Below are 24212 nucleotides of genomic sequence, written 5' to 3'. Positions count from 1 at the left end.
GGAGAGCGGAGCATCCATCGGCAGCGTGCCGGAGCCCAGAGCCGGGGAAAGAGAACAGCCCCCGGCAGCGTGCCGGAGCCCAGAGCTGGGGAAAGAGAGCATCCCCCGGCAGAGTCCCGGAGCCCAGAGCCGGGTAAAGAGAGCATCCCCCGGCAGCGTCCCGGAGCCCAGAGCCGGGGAAAGAGAGCATCCCCCGGCAGCGTCCCGGGAGCGCCGCGGCGGGACGGGGCCGGGCATCCCATCTCATCCTCTGCCTGCCAAGCTTCCCACCGCTTGCCATCGCATCCCATCCCATCGCTTCCCACCGCATCCACTGCCTGCCAAGCTTCCCACTGCTTCCCACCGCTTCCCATCAGATCCCATCACTTCCCACCGCTTCCCATCGCACCCACCGCCTGTCACGGATCCCACAGCAACCCATCGCACCCCATCGCTTCCCACCTCATCCAATCGCTTCCCACCGCCTCCCATCCCACCACATCCCATCCCTTCTCGTCTCATCCATCGCCTCCCGTCCCATCCCACCGCATCCTCCGCCTCCCCCACGCCCCAGCCCAGCCCCGGGCGGGAGCAGCGGCTCCTCCCGGCCGCGCTGCCCGAGCTGCCGCAGCCGCTGCCCGCTCTCCTGCTGCCCTCGGTGAGTGCCCAGCGGCGGGGACAGGGGGCAGGGAGCTGGGCCGAGGGGCAGCGGGAGGGACTGGAGGGATTGGAGGGACTGGAGGGACTGGAGCGACTGGAGGGATTGGAGGGACTGGAGGGACTGGAGGGACTGGAGGGACTGGAGGGATTGGAGGGATTGGAGGGACTGGAGGGATTGGAGGGACTGGAGGGATTGGAGGGACTGGAGGGATTGGAGGGACTGGAGGAATTGGAGGGACTGGAGGGACTGGAGGAATTGGAGGGACTGGAGGGACTGGAGGGATTGGAGGGACTGGAGGGACTGGAGGGACTGGAGGGATTGGAGGAATTGGAGGGACTGGAGGGACTGGAGGGATTGGAGGGACTGGAGGGACTGGAGGGACTGGAGGGACTGGAGGGATTGGAGGGATTGGAGGGACTGGAGCGACTGGAGGGACTGGAGGGACTGGAGGGACTGGAGGGATTGGAGGGATTGGAGGGACTGGAGGGACTGGAGGGACTGGAGGGATTGGAGGGATTGGAGGGATTGGAGGGACTGGAGGGACTGGAGGGACTGGTGGGACTGGAGGGATTGGAGGGATTGGAGGGACTGGAGGGACTGGAGGGATTGGAGGGACTGGAGGGACTGGAGGGACTGGAGGGATTGGAGGGACTGGAGGGATTGGAGGGATTAGAGGGATTGGAGGGATTGGAGGGATTGGAGGGATTGGAGGGACTGGAGGGATTGGAGGGACTGGAGGGACTGGAGGGACTGGAGGGACTGGAGGGATTGGAGGGATTGGAGGGACTGGAGCGACTGGAGGGACTGGAGGGACTGGAGGGACTGGAGGGATTGGAGGGATTGGAGGGACTGGAGGGACTGGAGGGACTGGAGGGATTGGAGGGACTGGAGGGATTGGAGGGACTGGAGGGACTGGAGGGACTGGTGGGACTGGAGGGATTGGAGGGATTGGAGGGACTGGAGGGACTGGAGGGATTGGAGGGACTGGAGGGACTGGAGGGACTGGAGGGATTGGAGGCTCGGGGAGCGCGGGCGGTTCCTCGGAGCGCGCTCGTCCCCCCTGAGCGCAGCGAGAGGAGAGGGAGAGGGAAGCAACCAGGAGCAGCAGAACTCACCAGCAAACACACCCCGCTTTTGAGAACTCTCCCTCGGGATAAATCAGGGGCCCTCAGCAGGTTCTGGCCGCTCCTTACCCGGCGCATCTCAGCCCGGAGCAGCAGAGGGGAGCGTGGAGCAAAGGGGCTCCCATAGGGCAAACCACGTGGAAGGAAAACCCCAAAAGTGCAGCACCAGGAAGCTCAGACAGCTTTCCCCAAGGAGGACACTTGTCCAAGCTGGGGATCCAGCAGCCCCAAAGGTCCCCCCGGGGCACTGAGGAGTCACTGCCAGCGAGGGCAGAGCACGGAGAGGATGCTCAGGTGGAAATGGGAAGGAAGGGAAGGGGAACAGGTGGATAAAGTCCAGATTCCCCATTGGAAACAGGAGGGAAACAGATGGATAAAGCCCAGATTCCCCATTGGAAACAGGAGGGAAACAGATGGATAAAGCCCAGATTCCCCATTGCACTTAGCGGCCACACTTGAATTAAGATGGTTTGGGGGAGTTCCTGTCTGCACAGAAAATATTTCTGCTCTTGTCTCAAGCATCTTTCTGGTGAGGGAAGGGAAGGGTACAGGGCTGGGAAAAACAAGCAGGGAGGGGTTGGTCTCATCCTCTTTCTTGGCTGGAGGAAGAGGATGAGAAAGAACTTAAACCCTCAGCCCCTTCTGAAAACAGCTGTGCTCTTGTGAGGAAAAATCATAAATGCATTATTGTCATAGAGATATTACCTCAACCTTATCCCACTCTTGATGTAGCCTTCCTTTAGAGACAGGAATGATGGAGAGGAATGGGAATTCTTGGATAAGACGTTTTTTAAGTTTTTACTTGCATGACACCAGGCTCTCTCACTGTAAGAGACCCTGTGCCCCTTTGCTATCTGCTTAATCCAAAAAAAAAAAAAACAACATTAAAACTGCCTGGAATAAATTTAAAAAAAAAAGGAGCTTGTTTAAGTCAGATGAGTATTTCTAGAAAGGAAAAATTTTGTATTTTCAATTACTTATTGCTAAAATATGAAGGAACTCATCAAATTACTTCAGTAAGTTCACCAGATGTTTGAGGAGACTGAAAATACAGCTTCCAAATTAAAGATAAAAAAAAATAAGTGACCTAAAATAAACCTTCCAGGAACAGGGTTTACTTTTATTTCCAGTAGAAGGAAACAGTGACTCCTCACACCCACCAGGATTTTTAAATCTGTGCATTTTTGTGATGGTTTTCATACAGTTCCAAAGCATCAAAAGCTCACTGGAGCTAAATTCAAGGAAATCCCCAAAGAGTTTTCATAGTGATCAACCTCACCCCTGAAAGCACCCCCAGCTCTTCCTCACATACATTGCTTTTTCCTTTTGAGAGTAGTGACTCCCCAAGCCACCTGGAAAGAACCAGACATTAATGTTTGAATGGCAGGGTGAGACACATTTTTAGAAGTTAATTGTATTTCTGATGCAGAGGGATTAAACCCACCAAGGTTTACAGCTGTCAGGGGTTGGAGTCCAAAAAAAATCAAGGTTTTTTTGCTATCCTTGGAGGAAAAATGTCCTGTTGGACTGAGTTGGGACAATAGATTGTAAACCCAGTAGAGAAAGGCAGCACTGCTCAGCTGTAAAGGAGCCACATTGCTGGGAAATTCCCCTTTGTTTATGAGGGACTTTACAGCTCACAGGTTTATTTCCTGCATCACAGCACAGAGACGTTTCTTCCATCACAGCAGGGATTTCACAGGTCTGGCACCTACAGCAAATTCCCTTTTTGCACACAAGTAATGGAGCAAAGAATGTGAGACAGCACAGCAGTACTTAAAGGAAATTACATTTAAATACTGTTTTGCTAAGAGATCCCATTGATGAGCAATTTGGTGATAATGGTAATGCTTAGACCAGCAGGGAGAATTAATGCCATATCTGGAAGCTTTGGGATTCTTGTCAAGATGAGTTTTCCCTCCAATCTCTCGGTAAAAATAACCCATATTTGGGAAATGCTATCAGAAGAACAAGACTGGATTTTGTCATGGGAAAACTGACATTTAATATAGCTTTCACTGGAAAATTGAGCTGCTAAAAGAGGAGTTTCATGGAAGTCTGAGCATACATTTGGAAGGCCAAATCATTCTTTGGAATGTGGCCATCTGCTGTAATTTCTTTTTGGAATATAGGCCAAGTGTTAAAGAGAGTTGTTTAAAAAATGCCAGCCAGTGTCAAAAAAATCTGTCTCTATCTCCTGATAATTTCAGGTTAAGGCTGAAACTTAAACATAATAAATTTCCTTAGGAAAAAAAGGAAGTAAGCACAGTGGTGTGTAGAAAATTGTTTATTAAGTAGCTGGTTGTGCTGCTTGGAGGATAATGAAGCTGCATTTCCAAACTGTCCTGGCTGGACTGAGACATTTTCATTTAAATGGGAACAACAGGCAGGTTTACCAAGTTTTTTCATTTACTTTTTATCAAAAATATCCCTTGAATATTGGCAGGCATTGAATAGGGACTGTTCCCTTACAGAGAAAAAAATGAGGTTTGGAGAGGGAAATTAATCAAACTCCTAGCATGTTCATTCTTTCAACAACTCAAGGATAGTTTAGGGGGGAAAAATCACTATAAATGAATAGTTTCTTAAGTACAACAGAGTGAGTAAAGGCCATCTGAATTGAAATCTCACTTTCTGCTTGAATTTAGTCTGATGGACAAGAATTCTGAACTTTGCAGCTGTAATTTCTTAAAAATCAATCAGCAAGAGACTTGCAGTTTCTAGAGACTTTCTCCCACTCAGTCAGGGCTTAATAGATTGCACCTGCACTAGGGAGGCACTGAGGCATCCACTTAGCATCTCCCAGTGGATTCCTGCTCCTTGGAAAAGTAACAAATCATGATTGCTGAGCCTCCCTGTAGAAAAAGCTCTTCACAGACAGCAAAAATTGAGGCATTTCATCGTGAGGTCAAGGTTTAGAATCTCCAGAAAGCAATCCAAGGTTTTGGGCTGTTGTTTTTTTTTTAATCTGTTTTTAGTGAACTTTGTTTCAGTGTAATTAAACTGTGCAAACATTAAAGCCCATTTATTCATTATTATTGCTTTCTTCTACTGACAGCTGAGTTAGAGATAAGGAATGACATCAGTAGCTCCTGAAGAAAGGGCACACTAACCTGCTTTGGAGCAGGAGCACCCCTGATCCATTCTGCAAGTTGCTTCCTAAATCCTGCCCTCAGCAGTGCCACGGAGAAGGTTTGGGAAGCAGTGAACACCATTTACTGTATTCTGCTCTTTTATCCACAGAATCCCAGAGCTGTTAGGGCTGGAAGGATCTCTGGAGATCACCCAGCCCAGGCCCAAATGCAGTTCATGTATTCCACGTGCCACCAAGGAGAGCTGGCTAACCAGGCAGCTTTCTTTGCTGGTCTATTTTCCAGCTGAAGGCTCAGCTAAAGTTGCCTTTTCTCCCTTTATTTTGCCATACATTTAAATGGGAGTAGGTGGGGGTGAAGATCAGTCATTCCAGCTTCTTACAGCAGCTCCTGGCCTTGGCCATGCCCCTGCACTTACCACACCTCAGGAGTGGGAAACAAAGGCTGGGATGTAACCACTTTCAGGACACACTGGTTTAACTTCCATGGAGTCATTTCTGCCCTCAGCATCCATGGAGTCATTTCTGTCCTCAGCATCCATGGAATAACTTCTGTCCTCAGCATCCATGGAGTCATTTCTGTCCTCAGCATCCATGGAATAACTTCTGTCCTCAGCATCCATGGAGTCATTTCTGTCCTCAGCATCCATGGAATAACTTCTGTCCTCAGCATCCATGGAGCAGTTTCTGTCCTCAGCATCCATGGAATAACTTCTGTCCTCAGCATCCATGGAATATTTTCTGTCCTCAGCATCCATGGAGTCATTTCTGCCCTCAGCATCCATGGAATAACTTCTGTCCTCAGCATCCATGGAGTCATTTCTGTCCATAACATCCATGGAGTCATTTCTGTCCTCAGCATCCATGGAATAACTTCTGTCCTCAGCATCCATGGAGCAGTTTCTGTCCTCAGCATCCATGGAATAACTTCTGTCCTCAGCATCCATGGAATATTTTCTGTCCTCAGCATCCATGGAGTCATTTCTGCCCTCAGCATCCATGGAATAACTTCTGTCCTCAGCATCCATGGAGTCATTTCTGCCCTCAGCATCCATGGAGTCATTTCTGCCCTCAGCATCCATGGAATAATTTCTGTCCCCAACATCCATGGAGCAGTTTCTGTCCTCAGCATCCATGGAATAATTTCTGTCCCCAACATCCATAGAGTCATTTCTGTCTCCAGCATCCATGAAGTCATTTCTGTCCTCAGCATCCATGGAGTCATTTCTGTCTCCAGCATCCATGAAGTCATTTCTGTCCTCAGTATCCATGGAGTCTTTTCTGTCCCCAACATCCATGGAATAACTTCTGTCCTCAACATCCATGGAGCAGTTTCTGTCCTCAGCATCCATGGAATAACTTCTGTCCTCAACATCCATGGAGCAGTTTCTGTCCCCAACATCCATGGAGTCATTTCTGTCCCCAACATCCATGGAGTCATTTCTGTCCCCAACATCCATGGAGTCATTTCTGTCGTTCTCAGGAGACGCTCGAGGATTCTGTGAGCTGTGAGCAGCTGCCACAGAGGAATTGTCCTGGCAGAGCCTGAAGGATCTGGGATCACAGCACTCCCCAGGGTTCTCCTGTCTCCTCTGCCTATGGATGCTGCTGGCAGCAAGGACACAGCTCCTCTCCCAACACCCACCCGTGAGTAAAGCCCAGGCAAGAAGGAATTTGACCTCTCATAAGGCAGCACAAATCATTTGTGCTTAAACCCTGATGACTGGAACAAAAAGGATAAAGTTAAAGGAAGTGTTGCATCACTGAGTTTCAATAGAAAATGCTGATTATTGAACAATCTGTGGCATTGTATTGCTCTGGCCATGTTTGGAGTTATGAGGGTGAGAAATCCCACGCATGCCTCAACGCTAGTTGTGTAAATACTTTGAGCAAATATATCTACAGTGTCAATTTCCTTCCTTATTGCCTTAAGAGATTTACCAGAACATAAACTCAGAGAAGCAATGAAATGGCACAGAATGTGTGTCACCCTCACAGACATTTTTCATCAACGGACAGGAGGCAGAATTTGGTCAGGTATCATTTGCTCCAAGAGGTCAAATATCATTAATCAATCCTGCACTGTGAATCAGTACATGAAGTTAGCAGTTGGGGAGCAGAAGATGCTTATTAATCCTGAAAAATCCTAATGTTTTGCATTTGATCTCAAACAGGCCTGGCATCTTTAAATGTTTGAAATCTGTGTGAGCCTAAATTGTGTGGGAAGAGATTACTCATTACCTATAATTTGAACGATTGCCTACTGACTGCCAACTGCTGGATTCTCAAACTGTTGGAGGCTGTAAATAAGCACAGGCTTGTTTAAATTATTTAGTACAAAATACGTTAATATTGCTTTTTACTAGCAAGTTTTAAATTGGTTTGCCAATATGGAGTTTATCTTATGGTTCACCATCAGCTGTTTAATGAGATATGATGAATTAAAACCGTGAGGAATTAAATTTCTTCTTCAGGTTGTGGGATCTGAAATAGATGAAGCTCTATGAAAACTGTTTGGGATTGGTTAGTGGGGTTTCCTAAAACACAAATTACCTGTATATAAATGTCACTGTCATATTTGCTGAAAAATTCCTTCACCGGGATTTTTCAGAAGCCTCAGAGAAAAAGAAAAACAATAATTATCTGGTTTGCTTCTCCCTGTTTTGCTGCTTTGGAATTTGTTTGGAGATTGTTTACCAACTGGTCATTGTTTGATTGGATTAATGTAAATTGTTTTAATTTAATGACCAAGCACCATCAGCTGTGTCAGGCTCTGGAGAGAGCCACAAGTTTCCATCACCATTCTTTGTAGCCTTCTGTCTGTAACCTTTATTCTTTAGTGTAGTTTTAGTCTAACATTTCTTTACTATGCTATAAATAACATAGAATAATAAATCAGCCTTCTGAGAACACTGAGTCAGATTCCTCATCTCTCACCTCATCCTAGGGACCCAGCAAACCCAACATGTAAAATGTCTTAAAAATTTGTTATTTTGGAAAGCTCTAAAAGGGACAGTCCTAAGCTGAGGCACAAATCAGCTTTATGATCTTATTACTACAGCGACTGAGTAAGTTTTTTTTTCTTTCCTCTAGTTCTGGAAATAAAAATCCCCAAGCAACCCAACACGTTTTCACCCAGGAGCGCAAACCATGCATGAACATCCGAGGCCTGGACGCCCACTCTGATTCTCACTCACGACAAAGATGTCCAACAACACAACAGAGGCCTCCAGCAGCGCTCGCCCGGCCCTCCTAGGCCTGTTCCTGGGAAGCATCTCCCTGATCACCGTTGTCATGAACATCCTGGTGCTGTGTGCCGTGAGGACGGAGAAGAAGCTGCAGTCCGTGGGTAATTTATACATCGTGAGCCTCTCCGTCGCCGACCTGATCGTGGGGGTGGCCGTGATGCCCCTCAACATCGTGGACCTGCTGAGCCCCCGCTGGCCCCTGGGGCTGGCAGCCTGCTTGTTCTGGCTCTCCATGGATTACGTGGCCAGCACGGCCTCCATCTTCAACCTCTTCATCCTGTGCGTGGACCGGTACCGCTCGGTGCAGCAGCCGCTCAGGTACCTCAGGTACCGCACCAAGATGAGAGCCTCGCTGCTCATCCTGGGGGCCTGGCTGCTCTCCTTCACCTGGCTCATCCCCATCCTGGGCTGGCACGTGTTTGCCAACAACGGGCACAGGACGGTGGAGGAAAGCGAGTGTGAGACGGAGTTCTTCCAAGTCACCTGGTTCAAAGTGCCGGCGGCCGTTCTCAACTTCTACCTGCCCTCGCTGCTGATGTTGTGGTTCTACTGCAGGATCTTCAGGGCTGTTCGAGAGCACTGCCAGCACCGAGAGCTCAGCAATGGGTCTTACTCGTCCTCCATGGAAAAAAACACCACTCATCAGACCAAGACGAAGGATGAGAAAAATATTTGCCTCCAGGAGCAAGGCTTGGGTGGGAACCCCCCCGGTGCAGACAAGAAAAGCTCCCCAGAGCCCCAAAAAGTGGAGGCAGAGCTTCATTGCAGCCATCCTGACAGGGCTTCAAAAGCCCTGAGTAATGGGAAGGTCCTGAAGTGGAGCCGTTTGTCTCTCACCACAGCCAAGGCTGAGCCTGGCTTGGATAAAGCAGGGAACAGGGAGACGTGTGCCAGGGAAAAACCTGGGGCTAAGGAGCAGCCTGGCTGCCAGGACAGTGACTCCAGCGGGGCTTCAGACAACCACACCTTCACTGAGGTGGCCCCCAGCCCCAGAGGAGCCTGCTGCCCTCAGAGAAGGACTGAGCACAGGGACTCCAGGGGAATGACATTCCTGAGGAAAACCTGGCACACCCTGCACAGGCATTCCAAGAGCATCCACTGGCAGGGGAGCAGGGAGAGGAAGGCAGCCAGGCAGCTGGGGGTGATCATGGCAGCCTTCATGGTCTGCTGGATCCCCTACTTCGTGCTGTTCATGGTGATAACCTTACACAACCAGAAACAGCTCTCAGAACTGCGCAGGTTCACCATATGGCTGGGCTACATCAACTCCACCCTAAACCCATTCCTCTATCCTCTCTGCAACCAGGATTTCAAGAAGACTTTTAAGAAGATCCTTCACATTCATTGATGCTGGTCTGGGGTTTTGGAGCTCAAGTGCAGCTCAGGAGTTTGACCAAACAAAACGTTCCAAAGGATGGGTACAGTGAAGGATTTTGGCAAACTGTAATCTGTGAAGTGGTAGGAAAAGTGGGAAATGTGCATTTAATAGTTTTAACACATTTGAAGAGCAACTTCAGGTCAAGAATCTGACAAACTCAAGGTCAGCACATGAACTGTTAGACTGCTGTCAACCTTTCACCTTTTGAGACCACCACTTCCATCCCAGAAACGGAGACACAAATAAACCTCTTCAGTGATTATAGATTCTTCAGCTACACAAAAGAAAGAAATCACATTTCTGTCACTGGCCAAAAACATTTTTCTCTTCCAACTTACCCCATTACACACATTGCTTGTGAAGTGAGGTTTGCAAGTGGAGGTGCTTTGCACAGTCAAAGAACTTGCAACTGTTTAAAAAAACTCCCCTATTTATTTATTGCTTCCACCAAAGCACAAACTTTTCATCAAATGTCAAGTTTTAGCATGTATCCTACTGTTTCTCTTTGATATCATGCTTACATTAACTGCACACGAACTTTGCTGAAAAAAAGTAGATTTTTTATGTCCCAAAAGCGTTTCCATGCTCAATACACTGTCACCATCTGCTCCAGAAGGGTGTGCTGCTGTTTCTAGACTTGCAGAATGTAGCTGATTATACATTAAATATGTTTACCTTTTCTACCCTTTGTATTTAATTGTATTTCATAAATCTTGCTGTCGAATATTTCAGGAGAAAAACACAATAATTGAATACTTGGTGTTAGAAAAGAGACCAAGAAGATGTTGGAGTACAACTGAAAGCTGGGCTGGCTTTGATGTTACAAAGAAAAAAGAAATTCCTCTCATTCCTTTTGCTGTGGTGCTGAATTTCCCACATTCTGAACAGTTTCTTAATTGTAATTAAAGGATTCAATGTTAAATGAAGCCCTAATATATCTGCATTTTAATACATTGGGGAAATATAAACTTAAATTCAGGCTACATCAGTGTATCATGCAAGGTTCAGAGATTAGTTGGCTTTGGTTTCGAGTTGCACTCAGGAAAAACTGCAATTAGGAATCTTAAATCTAGGAGAAGTAAGGCAAAATGCAGAGAGAGAACACAAAACCAACAAAATTCATTGCAGAATTCAGACAGCTCCTCCCCTGCAGGAGGAACACCTGCACAAGCAGTAAAATGCCCCTTTTTGGAGCAGAGAACAGAACCCTTTGAAACACATGCCCTAATCCCTGGCCTTCCACAGACAATTGCTGAAGTTCACAGCCATTAAATTGGTGTTTTCTATTCTGATTTGCAACAGCAACTCTGGCCAAAATGGATGGTAATTTAGATGATCCCTGAGGGAATAAAAGTCAGCCACAGTGATTAGTGCTGAAAAATGCATTTACCCAAGGGCTGCTGAGAGCTATCAAGAAATCTGTCCAGCTGATCATGAAAAGTGCCTTTTCTGACCTTAAAATGTACTAATACATGACAAAACCTCAGCAAGATCATTGAAAATTGGTCTAAAAATGATGCTGACTGTAACAACAAAAACCTTTGGTAAAAATAAAGAACATTCAAACAGCTAAACCCAGGAAAATAAAGACTCCTGAATTATTATTATTTTTTTTTTAATCTCAAGCCATTTTATCCATGATCTGTGTTAACAGCAAAGACAGGGGATTTGTGATAATGAATTTTACAGCTATTAGATGACAATAAACAGGGAAATGGGACAGTACCTATTTTAAATAGCAAGTCCCTAAGAAAATTCCTGAGTTTATTTCACCGAGCAGGCAGGTCCAGCGGCTCTGGATGTGAGGGAAGCAGAGGAAAGCAAATTATGGTAAGAAAAGGAGAAGCCTCCTGCCAACGTGGGGCAAGGCTCAAGAGAATATTTCAGGCATGGTTTCCTGTAAAATGCTTTCAGTGTTTTCCAGCTGACAGCCAAGGTCAGAGGACACAGAGCTTCAGAGAACACAACGGGAGTCTGGGGATTGATTGTGAAAAATATGTTCACTCTCCTGTGTGTGAAAAACACCAGTCACTTGTTTTCAAAACTTTAAAAGTAATAAAATGGTTATTAAAATAGTAATACAATTAGAGTAATAATAATTTGGACAGTTTGGATTAGGACAACATGAGACAATCAAAGCAGAGAGTTACAGACATCCGGTACCTTTTCCTGGGCAGCACAAGCCCAAAAAAGACACACATTAACAGAGGATTTACCCTACCAAACAATAATCGGCTGCATATTCACACATCTCACACACGATGCATAAATTCCATTCAAACACAGGATTCTGTCTGGTCATCGTCACTTTCTTCCTCTTCATCCTAACAGTGCCTTCATGGCTGAGTGAGGCAGGAAGAAGTTCATTTCCTCTGACAGGAGAGCAATAAATTCTCTTTCTCTGAAAGACATACGTGTCCTGTGGCTGCTATCACACTGCGAGTCTTTCTTTAAAAAAGTATCTTACATAGTGTAGTTTCTATTTTAACATTATGGTATAACCTAAAACTATATTTAACACACTACTTAAGGAAATTAATACAGCATAAGTTACTAACAGAACACATATAATATTCATTTGAATATTTGCAAAAAGCCAATCATAAAATACGCATTTTTCACTGATGAAAATTTTAGAAGTTTAATAAACAACAATAGGAGCATAGAGGAAGGTTATTATAGCTGGGTGCATCTTGGTACCCAGCCAAGAGCACCCCTGCTATTTTGTAAATACCTTTATATACCATTTCTATTGCAGCAGCTGTTACATATTCACAAGCAATTATGCACAGTAAACTTTCCCCAAATTAGTTTGCATGTTGCAAGAACTGTTTAGCACAGCTCCTCTTGAGTTCCACCTTTTTAGGACATGTGTACTCCTTGGTTGTGGTTTTGGTCCTTTCTTATCACCTCCATGTAGGAATGTGCCCACTGTTGACGGAGTGACAAAATTATCCTTTTTCTCCTCAAAAAGGAAATAGAAGTTTCCTTCCCCAGAAAGAAACTTCCCCAGAAGTTTCTTTCCTCAATTAGTGAAAAAGACACCTCATAGGACCTTGGGGAGTTCACCTCAAACTTAAGGATAGGTGATTGGACAGGAGTCAAAAAGTCCTGCCTGAGCAATTTACTAGAAAAAGGAGAGAACAAAGAAACAAATTACTTTTGTGAGGTGTGTTACCAGGAGCAAGACCACTTGCACCTGATTTTTCTCTGTAAAGTGTTTTGTTATTTTGCCTTTTATTAAAACCTTTTGCTTCCAAGACTACCACAGAAGCCATCCTGCTGATTTTATGCCTTGTAAGGCAGCTGAGTCTCTTGGGTGTGAAGTAGATCTCCAAGAGCTTATGAGACCTGGCTCGAGGAGACCCCTATCTCTTGGTCCATAACTCTCATATTTTGGTCCAAAATAAGGTCCATATTTTCTTCAGAGGGTGAGTGCTGACAGCTGGCAATCTGTACAGGTGTCCTCATCCTGTCTTCGTTGGATGCCATCCCATCCCAGCAGGCATTCTAACACAAGCACACTGATATCAGCTGTTTCACCGAGCTTATTTAACAACAGAAATAAAAACATCACCCTTATAACAAAGTTACTTTAACGCCACACATATAAAATCCATGTTAAAACTTGCGAAAAGCCAACATTATACTATGTATCTCTGACAAAGTTGAGCTGGTCTAGCAGCACAGGCTGCTCTCGGAGCGCTCCGTGGGTCGGCGGGGACACCTGGCGGGGCAGGAGCGAGCTCGGGACGCAGGGAATTCCACCGCGCTCTTCCACACCGGCAGCACCTGCCGCGGACAGGAGAGGAAACGGCAGCGCAGGAGCACGCTTGGGTATTTTCCCACCATCTAAAATGGAATTAAATTCAGTTATTAAATTTTCTAAGGGCTCTGCTGCGTGCCGGGGAAGTAGGAGCAGCACACGGCGGCGGACACACGGACGGCGGCGGACACACGGACGGCGGCGGACACACGGACGGCGGCGGACACACGGACGGCGGCGGACACACGGACGGCGGCGGACACACGGACGGCTCTGAGCGCTGCGGGACGCGGGCCCGCCCGACTTCCCCGAGGCGGGGGATGCTACAGAGGGAGGGCGGGCACCGCCGCAGCCCACCGGGACCGGGATGAGGACCGGGATCGGGACCGGGACGGGGATGGAGATGGGGATCGAGATGGGGATCGGGACCGGGATGGGGATCGGGATGGGGATGAGAATCGGGATGGGGACCGGGACTGGGACCGGGATGGGGATCGGAACAGGGACGGGGATGGGGATCGGGACCGGGATGGGGATCGGGATGGGGATGGGGACGGGGATGGGAATCGGGATGGGGACCGGAACTGGGACCGGGATGGGGATCGGGATGGGGATGGGGACGGGGATGAGGATGGGAATCGGGATGGGGATCGGGATGGGGATGGGGACGGGGATGAGGATGGGGATCGGGATGGGGACCGGAACTGGGACCGGGATGGGGATGGGAACAGGGACGGGGATGGGGATCGGGACCGGCCCGCCCGCCGTGCCTCGCACGCCATCACCCCGCGCCGCCCGCCCCGTCACATGCTCCCGCTGCAGTAACATCACCGGTGTGCGCCGGCCGGGGATGCCGGAAGTGCGGAGCGAGCGGTGCAGCCGGTAAGGGGAAGCGGGGATGGAGCGGGCGGGTCCTGACGGCCACCGCCACCGCCACCGCCGGGTCACAGCCCCGGCACCGTCCCCGCACTGCCCCTTGCCCCCCGCGGTCGGTGTGCCCGGGCCTCACCGGCTCCCCGGGCTGCAGTACACGAGGCGGGGGCTGCCCCGGGCCGGGCCGGGGCCGTGTCAGTGTGCGGGGATGGTGCCATGTCCATGTTCGGTGCCGGGCCCGGTGCTGTGTAGGTCCTCTGTCAGTCCGTGTGGCTGTGCGGGGCTGGTCCCGTGTCTGTGTTCGGGTCCGGGCCCGGTGCCGCCTTGGTTCTCTGTCAGTGCCGTGTCGCTGTGCGGGGCCCGTCCTGGTGCCGGTGCCGGTGCCGTGTCACTCTGCTGTTCTGGTGTCAGTGTACGGGGACAGTGCCATGGCCATGTCCGTGTCCGGTCCCGCTGCCATGTTGGTCCTCTGTCGCTGTGCGGGGCCGGTGCTGGTCCGGGTACCGTATGGCTGTGCCGTGTTCGGTGCCGTTCCCGTGTGGCTGTGCCGTGTACGTGCTTGGTGCCGGTGTCCCTGTGCCGTGTCCGGTCCCCGTGCCGTGTGGCTGTGTCGTTCCCGTGTCCCTGTCCGGTCCCGTTCCCGTATGTCCGTGCCGTGTCCGTGTTCGGTCCCGTTCCTATGCAGCTGTGCTGTGTCCGTGCTTGGTGCCGGTGTCCCTGTGCCGTGTCCGGTCCCGGTGCCGTGTGGCTGTACTGTTCCCGTGTCCTGTCCGTGTCCGGTCCCGTTCCCGTGTGGCTGTGCCGTGTCCGTGCTTGGTGCCGGTGTCCCTGTGCCGTGTCCGGTCCCGGTGCCGTGTGGCTGTGTCGTTCCCGTGTCCTGTCCGTGTCCGGTCCCGTGTGTCCGTGCCGTGTCCCTGTCCGGTCCCGGTCCTGTGTGTCTGTGTCCCTGTTCGGTCCCGTTCCCGTGTGGCTGTGCCGTGTCCCTGTCCGGTCCCGTTCCTGTGTCCGTGTGTCTGTCCGGTCCCGGTGCCGTGTGTCTGTGTCCCTGTCCGGTCCCGTTCCTGTGTCCGTGTCCCTGTCCGGTCCCGGTGCCGTGTGGCTGTGCCGTGTCCCTGTCCGGTCCCGTTCCTGTGTCCGTGTCCCTGTTCGATCCCGTTCCCGTGTGTCCGTGCCATGCTCAGTGCCGGTGTCCCGGTGCCCATCCCGGCTGTGTCTCTGTCCCCGCAGGGCCGCGCTCCCGCCGGACCAGGGCTCTGCCCCGTGCCGTGCCGTGCCGTGCCGGGCCGTGCTGGCCCCGCTGTGTCCGTATTCGGTCCCATTCCCGTGTGTCCGTGCTCGGTGCCGGTGTCCCGGTGCCCATCCCGGCTGTGTCTCTGTTGCAGGGCCGCGCTCCCGCCGGGCCATGGCCGCTGCCCCGTGCCGTGCCGGGCCGTGCCGTGCCGGGCCGGTGCCGCTGCAGTTCGCTCCGTTCAGCAGCGCGCTGGACGCGGGCTTCTGGCACGAGCTGACCCAGAGGAAACTCAACGAGTACCGGCTGGACGAGACCCCCAAGCTCATCAAGGGCTACTACTACAACGGTGAGTGAGCACCGAGCGAGCCGCCGGGCTCTGCCAATTCCCGCCTCTCCTCTCCGCCTGTTCCGCTCCTCTGGCGCGTTTCAGATGTTTGCTGAATCGCTAGAAAGAACGGCTGGGAGTTTGGTATCTTTCACTGTGATTTCCATCAATAAAAAAAGGGAAATAACCCCAATGTTTCACTTTAAAAGGAGCTTTGTTGCTGCTTTTTTGTCCAGGTGATCCTTTGGGTTTGCCAGCTCGCTTGACACTGGAGTTTAGTGCCTTTGATATGTAAGTACAGGCGGGGTTTGCCTTCATTTGTGTGAGAAGACACGTAAATTTGGCACAAAATTGATATATTAGTTAGAGAAACTCTGTGTGAGAATAGCTAACTCTGTGTGAGAATAGATAATTCTACTTGAGAATAGATAACTCTGCGTGAGAATAGATAACTCTGCATGGGAATAAATAACTCAACATGAGAGTAACTCAACATGAGAATAGATAACTGAACATGAGAATAAATAATTCTATGTGAGAATAAATAACTCTACATGAGAATCAACAACTCTGCATGAGAATAAATAAATAACCTTTTTACCAAAGGTTTTTGTTGTTACAGTCACCATCCTTTTTAGACCAATTTTCAAAGGTCTTTGTCGTGCAGTAGTACATTTTAAGGTCAGAAAAGGCAATTTTCCTGAATAAATAAATAAAGAACTTTATAACAGAGGAGGGACTGCTTTGAGTCACAAAAAATTAACTCCTTCTGGCTGAATTTGAAATATTCTGATTTCTCAGATTCACTCACTTACTGCATGTATGTTTATATAAAATACCATTTTTTCCCCATTTTCTCAGCTTTTTGCATTAGGGAGATTTTTTTTTTTTAGTCCTTTGACTCCTTCCCTTGTAGCTTAGTTAGGATTTCAATAATTTTTACAGTCCCTGGATGTTACACTGTAATCTCTTCCAAAGTGTTGATCTGCTATGACTGGAAAAATACCAGGTTTGGTAAAGGAGGCAATGAAATCAATCAGATGTGTAAATTAAGGGAATATTGTAGGTTCTACCTAATTAATCTCAAAAATAAATACTGATTGCAAAGAGCAGCTTCTCCAGGGGATGATGTTACAAACTACAGAAGCTGCTTGATCTTTTGTGTGGGTTGGGTTTCTCTTGGGATGTGTTTTCAACATCAGATTTTAACTAACTCTCTATGTGAGTGCAAAACTGGCACCTAAGTGCAGCCTAAATTAGTTTTTCCCCGTGCAAATCCCATTTGTCACAGGTAGCTTTTGTTTGGACAGAGTTTCAGAGCTTCAATCCCTGATTTGGTGTCACTCTGATTGTAAAGAACAGAGATGCCAGGTGGGGTTTTGAAGCCATGATGGAGATGTGTGTTTGCACTGCTTGTTATTCCATCAATCCGTGTTCATAAAGATCAATTCATTAATATTTTTAATTACTTATTATTATTATACAGTATCAATTTTATCAATCGTTATTAAATATAACATTACTAATTATTAGTATAATATTAATGTTAATTAATACTACTACATATTATAATATTACTATATTAATATTTTAATATAATAACAATATTATATAATATTATCTATGATATACAATGTTATATATAATTTTATATATACAATATAAAATGTATGTTATGATATATATGTTATTAAAATAATAATATCATATATAGTATTATATATATTATATATTTAAATATAAAATAATAAAATAATATCATATATAGTATAATATATTATATATTTATATATAATACTTATATTATCATATTAAAATTATATATTTATATATAATATTTATATATATTATATAAATTTCTCTATATATTTTATATATAATATATAATATATAATATATCTTTATATGTATAATATTTCTATTAATATATAAAATTATATATCATAATATATTATATATTATATATAAATATAATATATATTACATAAAATATAATATATATTATAATGTTATAAATAAAATATATTGTCTATTATAAAATATATATTGAATATTATGTATTATAGATATAAATAATATAATCTATAGTATTATGTAGTCTATATATTTATTTTTAATATTTCTATTCATATATACAATTATATATTTATTTATACCATTTCTATTAATAGATAAAATATATTAATTACGTTTATTTATTTATTTATTTATAATAATTTTGTTTCTGTGCCTCCTCTGGTACTTGTCATTAACACCATAAGATAGATGCTGCTGCTGACTGTGTTAATTCCCAGAGTTTTCCTTCTCTGTCCCAGGAATGCTTCAATACCAGCCCGTTGCTGTCCTGCCTTTGGAACCTTGTATAACACCAACACTTTTGAGACTTTCAAATCCTGTGATAAGAAGGCACTTCTGGACAAGGAAGCAAATGAGGTGAGACTGAAAATCAAATCACAGAGTGTTTCCAGATCCCTTCTGCCCCTTGAAGTGCTTCACACTGCCCCCAGTCCTGACCAGCCTCAGGATTTAGCTCACTCTGTAAAAAAGAGTTTGGTGTTTGCTCTTTCCTGTTCTCTACAAAAGAGCAGAGCCTAATTAAATTAATGACAACTAATTCTACGTGGAGAACTCCCCCCTATTTCAAGCTCTGCAATGCTCTTGGAGCTGCCAGGGATGTGAATTCTGTAGAGCACCCATTTAAAATTTGTCTTCATACCCCCAAACCAGCAGTGCCTGGTTTAAACCTCAGATTACTGCAATTTATCTGTGTGACAGAGAGAGGGGAAGAGCCACAGGAGCAAGAAGCCTGAATTAAAGCAAGAAAAAGATGGGTGAGAGGGGCTGGTCTGCCTGCTCTGTTTAATTTAGTTCATTTTGTGTCATGGCCTGGGGGGAGGTGAAAGTCAAATTTAAGATGCTTTGCTTTGACCTGTCCTTGATTCCTTTAATTAATTACCTTGAGTAATAAAGTTTTTATGCATATCTTCACTCCAAACTAGGAAGTTTTTGCATTTCTGTGGCCTTGTAATTCCCTGTTGTCTGACCTTTAAAATCCTTTTAACAGAGATAGTTCTGTGAAGAAATTCAGTTTAAAACAAACTCAGTGAATGTTTATCGCCAAACTTTAAAGGTAGCTGGAAGAATTACAGATTTTTTCAGTTGTTCTCATGTTCTCTTGCTGTTCCTCTGCCCTTTTTCTTCCTTCTTGTCCCCACAATCCATGGCAGATCTGGGAATCAATCAAATCTGGAGCTGCTCTGGAGAACCCAATGCTCCTGAACAGGTTCCTGCTGCTGACCTTTGCAGTGAGTACAGAAAATTTGTGTCTCCCATTGTGGTGGAAGTAGTGAAGTAGTTTCTTTTTAGGAGCATTCATACATTTTGTATTCATAATAATGCTGCATCAATATATTTTTATATTATTTTCTACAAATGTATAAGATCACCTGATGGCCTTACAGATATCAGTAGAATTAGAGCAGCTGTTTCATGTTTAATTAATTGAAATGTTCCAGCTAACAAAGCCTGAAGGATTGCACTCACATTGTCTGTTTAAATCTAAAATTGAAGCATATACAAAGAACAGAAGTCTTTTACTATTTTTATGATTTTCTAAAATCATTGTGAGGTAAAGACCCCTGTGGTTCCCATGGTTAAAATCATAAACCATTAATTTTAATTAGTAATATATAATTTCTTTTGATCTGTCTCTTTATTGCCTAATTTTACTTCTTTTTTTTTTCCCCTAGGATTTAAAGAAGTATCATTTCTATTACTGGTTTTGCTACCCTGCTCTGTGCTTCCCTGATGGAATTGAGATCACCCAGAAGCCTGTCTCCCTTGGGGACAGGTTCTCACCAAATCAGGTATTCAAAATCCTAAAGATTGTGAATTCTGCAGTACTAAGAACTTTAAAACTCAATATTTTTGCATTAATTGGAGGCTCTAATTTCTTTTTCAAACTTCACTTTTTTAAATTTCCATGTTGGTTTTTTTTTTTTTTTTTGTTCTCCTTTTGTTTCAGTTATCTCAGTTTAGCTGCAGATATGGCAAACAATTCTTGCAGAGGTGATTATGCTCAGCTCTGTATTTTATATTTCTTTTTGGGATATATATATGAAGCTGTGTATAAAAATGGAAATTAGTATGTAGTTCTGTGTATAGCTTTGGTTTTGAAACTCATTTAAAAGCAACCTTTATAAAGGGGCAGTTAGGCAGCTTATTAAGATTACAAAATTATTAATAACATGCACGTTTAGACAAGAAAAGGAAGTTATTTTTTTTATTTTTTAGGAAAAAAATGAACCAAATTTTAGTTTCTTTCCTATTACAGTGCAGAGTTGTTAAAGCTGTTGGTTCAGTTGTGTTTGCACTTTCAGATCCAAGCCCTGCAGAAAGCCTATGATGACCTCTGCCAGGAGGAGGGGGTGACAGCCCTGCCTTACTTTTTCATCAAGTATCACGATAATTCTGTCATGATATCCCCACTGAAAAAGTGGGATGGCTTCTTTCAAGACCAAGGAGAAAAGGTCATGGCAATTTTACATCATTTTATATCATTAAATCTTTAATCTGTGAATGGTTTGAGGCTTTAGTGCTGAGCTGGGCACGGTGGTTGTGTTTCCTGAGGGGGCTGTAAAGTGATTTTTGTGCTGTTTTCCCTTTGATTTGTTCTCCTGCTGGCCTGTGCCCTGTCACTTTCTGATCATCCCAAAATCAGTGCAGAATTTTGGGATGGGAGCAAGGCTTCAGTTGCTGGGCTTCCCTCCTCGTTGTGTTTTTAAAGGGATGAAAATGCATTTGCTGCAGGGAACACCCAGTGTCCCTGAAGAGCCAAACTGAAGAAATCTCAAAGCTGTGGCAAAAGCTTGAGGAAAACCTGCTGTGACCATGGATTAAACATTTATAAATATGCAAAATGTGTCTGTAGGCCTGCCCTGTGCAGAAGTTTTATTTAAAAGTGCCAAATGCCCTTTGCCTGACTGTGGGTGGAGGAGTTCTCATGTAGAACAATTTGATTTGCAGGTGACAGTTGGAGTTTATGATCCTTGTAATTTATCCCAGTATCCAGGATGGCCACTGAGAAACTTCCTGATCCTGGCAGCCCACAAATGGTATCTGTTTTATTCTTTCCCACCAAGATTATTTATTGGTTGATATGAAATGAGATCATTTTCTCCATGGTGTTTCACTCACATCACCCACCTGAGGTTTTGGGTCTTGTTCCCTTGACATCATCCACTTGGAGTCATTCTGATTTTGTGCATTATTCTGCTTTTTACTCCTGGCAGTCACAAATTCTTAGAAATCCCAATCCTCACGTGGATGCATGCACCTGGAAATGCCAGCTTCACACCCTGCCAGTGCCCTCCAGCTGTGTCAAATCTTATTTAAAACACTCTCTGAATTTAAATAATTAATTAGTCAAGTAATAGCAGAGTTACACTTTAAAAAACAGATATTAGTAGGTTTTCTCCTTGCACCACTTGAATTTTTTGTGCTGGGGAGAAGACAAGACACAGTTTTACACTCTGGGTTTTTGAAAAAAAAAAGATTTAAATTATCAAATGAGTTTGGGTTGCTGTAACAAAGCTCTAATTAAGTTGCACTTCCATAGTTTTGAGTGTTGCATTTAGACAGCCTTGAGGTTGAGAAGGATTTAGGCACTAAAATTCTCATTTTTTTGTTTGAGGGTTTGAACCATAAGGAGGAAAAATCAAATATATATTGAGAACTCAGAGGATCTGGGTGCTGCAGCAAAGTCCCAGTCTGTCACCTGATGTGTGCTCTGGTGCTTTTCTGCTTTTTATTCCTCTAAATCTGCAGGATAAGTGCAAGGACAGGCTGACAGTGGCACTGCTCTGCAGCTGTGTCACACCCAACCAGTCCTTTTCTGACCCTGCAGGAATTATTTCTCTCTCTGTTCATGATAAAGACAACCATGTCCAGTACCAAGACAAAAAGGCCCATTCCAAACAAAGACAAAAAGGCTCATTCAGAACCTGCAGAGGACCAAACCTGGGTGAAATGGTGCTGAACCAAATCTCTTTGCCATTGAAGGAGTTGCATTCTGTCTCTGTTTCTCTTTGACTGGGCAGGGGCAGGGCTCTGCAGAGGCTTGAAGTGCTCTGCTTCAGAGACAGGACCATGCAAGGGGTGAGGGACATCACCCACAGCATCATCTTTGAAATCAAACTGCCACAGGCACCCCTGGGCCCAGGTAAGCCAATAAAAACATTTATTTTCCCTTTTTTTTTTCTCCTTCTTAATCACTGCTGACGTGGCAAAACAAATTATTGCTCTGAAATTGTTACTTGTGCTAAGTTGTTTCAAGTGGATTTTAAATTGTTTGAATTTCTGTTAAATGTCTCTCAAGGAAATGGTTCCTTTTTCAACAAGGAAAGAAGAGGGAATACTCTCTCTTAAATTTTTTCCTCCTGTAATTGTGTTTCTAATTGAAAACTGAGGGAATTCCTGCTGGTGGCAGAGAAAATACAATAAAACAGCAGTTTGTGTCATTTTATCCTGTTGAATTTGCAGACAGTCCCTCAGGTAGGAAAAAAGTGAATTTATGGGGTGCAAAATTTCTGGAGAATTTCTGAACTGATAAAACCCTGCCCCAGGGTGGGGCTGTTCCTTTACTCCCATAGTGACACACCCAGGTGTGTTTTAAAGCAGCAGCCTTGAAATGTTCAAACATAATCTCAGATTTAATTTCTAGTACAGGACAGCACCACCAAGTTTCTCTGCCTCAGGCAACAAGTTCTGAAATGCTTCAGATGCCATTGCTGCAAATGATTTAATTCTGTATAATTAAGCTGCATAATTCCTCACTGAATTTGCAGATGGGGTCTAGGGGCTACTGAAATTGGCAAAATTGACTGAATTGTGAATTTTCTGAGCTTTACAGTAGAGATCTGATGGGGAATGATGCCAGCTCTGTGCTGGGTTTGAAGCTGAACAGGCAAAAGCAGCACAGGGGGCACCTGAGAGCAAATCAAAGTACAGGTTATTTACTGGCAGGTTTAAAATAAGGTTTTTTCCAACAGGGTTTAAGTCCAAAAAATTTCTTTTTTTTTTCTGTCCTAGGATATTAAGGTTGTTATTCTTTCTTTCCTTTATTCTTGCTTTTTTTTGTTTTGTTTTGTTTGTTTGTTTGTTTGGTTTTTGTGTTTTAAATATTTCAAACAGATTGTCCAAAAGCTGTTGGATGGGAGAAGAACCAAAAGGGAAGCATGGGGCCAAGGATGGTGAATCTCAGTGAATGCATGGATCCAAAAAGGTTTGGGTTTTATCTTTTAAATTCCCACAGTTTTCTTCCCTTGGGTTCCAGCCATAACAAGCTGAAATGTGAAGCAGGTATAAGAATATGCAGTAAAACATCCACTGGATTTTGTTTGGAGTTTCCTTTTGGAGGTAAGGACCTTCAGAGAGCACTTCACTGCCTGCAGCAGAAATCCTGGCAGTTTTGGGCTCTAGCTGAGAATTCTGAAAGCATTGATTTAAAACTGAGTGAAGTGTAGGGCAGAGTGTTGCAGGAGTTTCATTGAATTCCATAACCTGCAGGGTGCTCATGAAAATGAGCCTGGGGGAGAGTTCATCCTTTGGGGTCTGTCAGAGTGGGACCAGGAGGAGCTCAGAGCTCAGGAAATGTGACTTCAGTCATTTCTCTCATTCTGCACGTGATGTTTGGGCAGTGGGTTGAAGAGAATGGGGTCACAGAGTGTCTGCATCTGTGTCCTTGCCTTGGAAAAGCCTCTTGGTCTGATGGTTCAGGCTCAGCCCATCGAGCAAAGGCATTTTTGTCAAGCAAATTCTCAGAGTCTTCACAGACATTCAATAAAGTTCATCCCAGGGTCCTGAATTCTTTAGGTTTCTTGACCTTCTTCACTTGTGTAAATGATCTAAGTGCTTCCCTAAGAGGTGTTGGTGAAATGCCAGCCTTGACAATATTTAAATCCTTGTTGGACAAAGAATTTTCTGGATGCTGAAAAGATTTTCTTTATGATGTGTGAGGGGATGGAACTTGCAGGAATCTGAGAGCTGTGGTGGTGTGGCTGGGTGAGAGCTTTAACACCCTGTGTCCTGATGGATATAAAAATCTGCCCCTTGCTTGAACACAGATTTCCTACTTCATTTTCTTTCTCAGACTTCCCCAAAGAAGGGCCCACATGCTTTAGGCACAAGTGGAATATTTCAGGTTAAGGGCAGGTGTCACTGGATACAGGAAACCAGGTAGTTTAAAAAAGAAACAAAACTTTATGGACAAATTATCTGGCTTAAAACTTAACAAGAATCTTGGCTGAGACACCATTTTTATTTTCACACTTGCATTAATTTTATTACTAAAATTTTCCTTTTAGATTGTTACTTTTTCAGAAGCCCTTGTCTGTTTTTCATATTACCTGTGTGTTACACTTCTGAATTCTTTCCTTAAAAAAAATTTTTCAGAATTATCTAATTCAGCTGAAATATCAGTGATTCCTTTGTTGGAGGAGCACAGGAGGGTTCAGAAGTTGTTGTTCTTTATTCCCTG

The 24212-nt window shown here is 45.2% G+C and overlaps 3 protein-coding genes across 6 annotated transcripts in view; 2 read left to right on the top strand and 1 right to left on the bottom strand.

Annotated features, from left to right (window-relative positions):
- The first annotated feature begins 110 nt into the window (after positions 1–110).
- On the top strand, positions 111–11069 carry HRH1 (histamine receptor H1). Of its 2 annotated transcripts, XM_059856145.1 has the most exons (3): positions 112–637; positions 6339–6502; positions 7949–11069. In XM_059856145.1, exon 3 carries the CDS (start codon positions 8060–8062, stop codon positions 9449–9451), a length of 1392 nt encoding a protein of 463 aa, XP_059712128.1. In that variant the 5' UTR covers positions 112–637; positions 6339–6502; positions 7949–8059; the 3' UTR covers positions 9452–11069. The 2 variants fall into 2 exon arrangements, with proteins under 2 accessions (XP_059712130.1, XP_059712128.1); XM_059856147.1 differs by lacking the exon at positions 6339–6502 and having other exon boundaries at positions 111–637.
- Positions 11070–12095: 1026 nt separating this feature from the next.
- Positions 12096–14029, bottom strand: LOC132332152 (putative uncharacterized protein DDB_G0290521). Its single transcript, XM_059856148.1, has one exon. It carries the CDS (start codon positions 14027–14029, stop codon positions 13571–13573), a length of 459 nt encoding a protein of 152 aa, XP_059712131.1. The 3' UTR covers positions 12096–13570.
- ATG7 (autophagy related 7) overlaps positions 14026–24212 on the top strand; it is a 98561-nt gene continuing 88374 nt past the window's right edge. For all 3 annotated transcript variants that reach the window (XM_059856142.1, XM_059856143.1, XM_059856144.1), the window contains exons 1-10: positions 14026–14129; positions 15503–15697; positions 15913–15967; positions 17992–18109; positions 18904–18981; positions 19426–19542; positions 20056–20205; positions 20702–20790; positions 21775–21896; positions 22868–22958. In XM_059856142.1, the coding sequence (XP_059712125.1) occupies positions 15523–15697; positions 15913–15967; positions 17992–18109; positions 18904–18981; positions 19426–19542; positions 20056–20205; positions 20702–20790; positions 21775–21896; positions 22868–22958 (995 nt within the window). In that variant the 5' untranslated portion in view covers positions 14026–14129; positions 15503–15522. The remainder of the gene's footprint in view (positions 14130–15502; positions 15698–15912; positions 15968–17991; positions 18110–18903; positions 18982–19425; positions 19543–20055; positions 20206–20701; positions 20791–21774; positions 21897–22867; positions 22959–24212) is intronic.

The sequence above is a fragment of the Haemorhous mexicanus genome, chromosome 11, assembly GCF_027477595.1.
Source record: "Haemorhous mexicanus isolate bHaeMex1 chromosome 11, bHaeMex1.pri, whole genome shotgun sequence".
Taxonomy (NCBI): Eukaryota; Metazoa; Chordata; class Aves; order Passeriformes; family Fringillidae; genus Haemorhous; species Haemorhous mexicanus.
Note: the sequence above shows the minus strand (reverse complement) of the source record. Positions and strands in the feature narration are given on the sequence as shown.

Excerpts from the sequence above, each read along its gene's own strand:
- LOC132332152 (XM_059856148.1), bottom strand. The coding sequence starts at position 14,029 with ATGGCGTGCGAGGCACGGCGGGCGGGCCGGTCCCGATCCCCATCCCCG.
- HRH1 (XM_059856147.1), top strand. The coding sequence starts at position 8,060 with ATGTCCAACAACACAACAGAGGCCTCCAGCAGCGCTCGCCCGGCCCTC.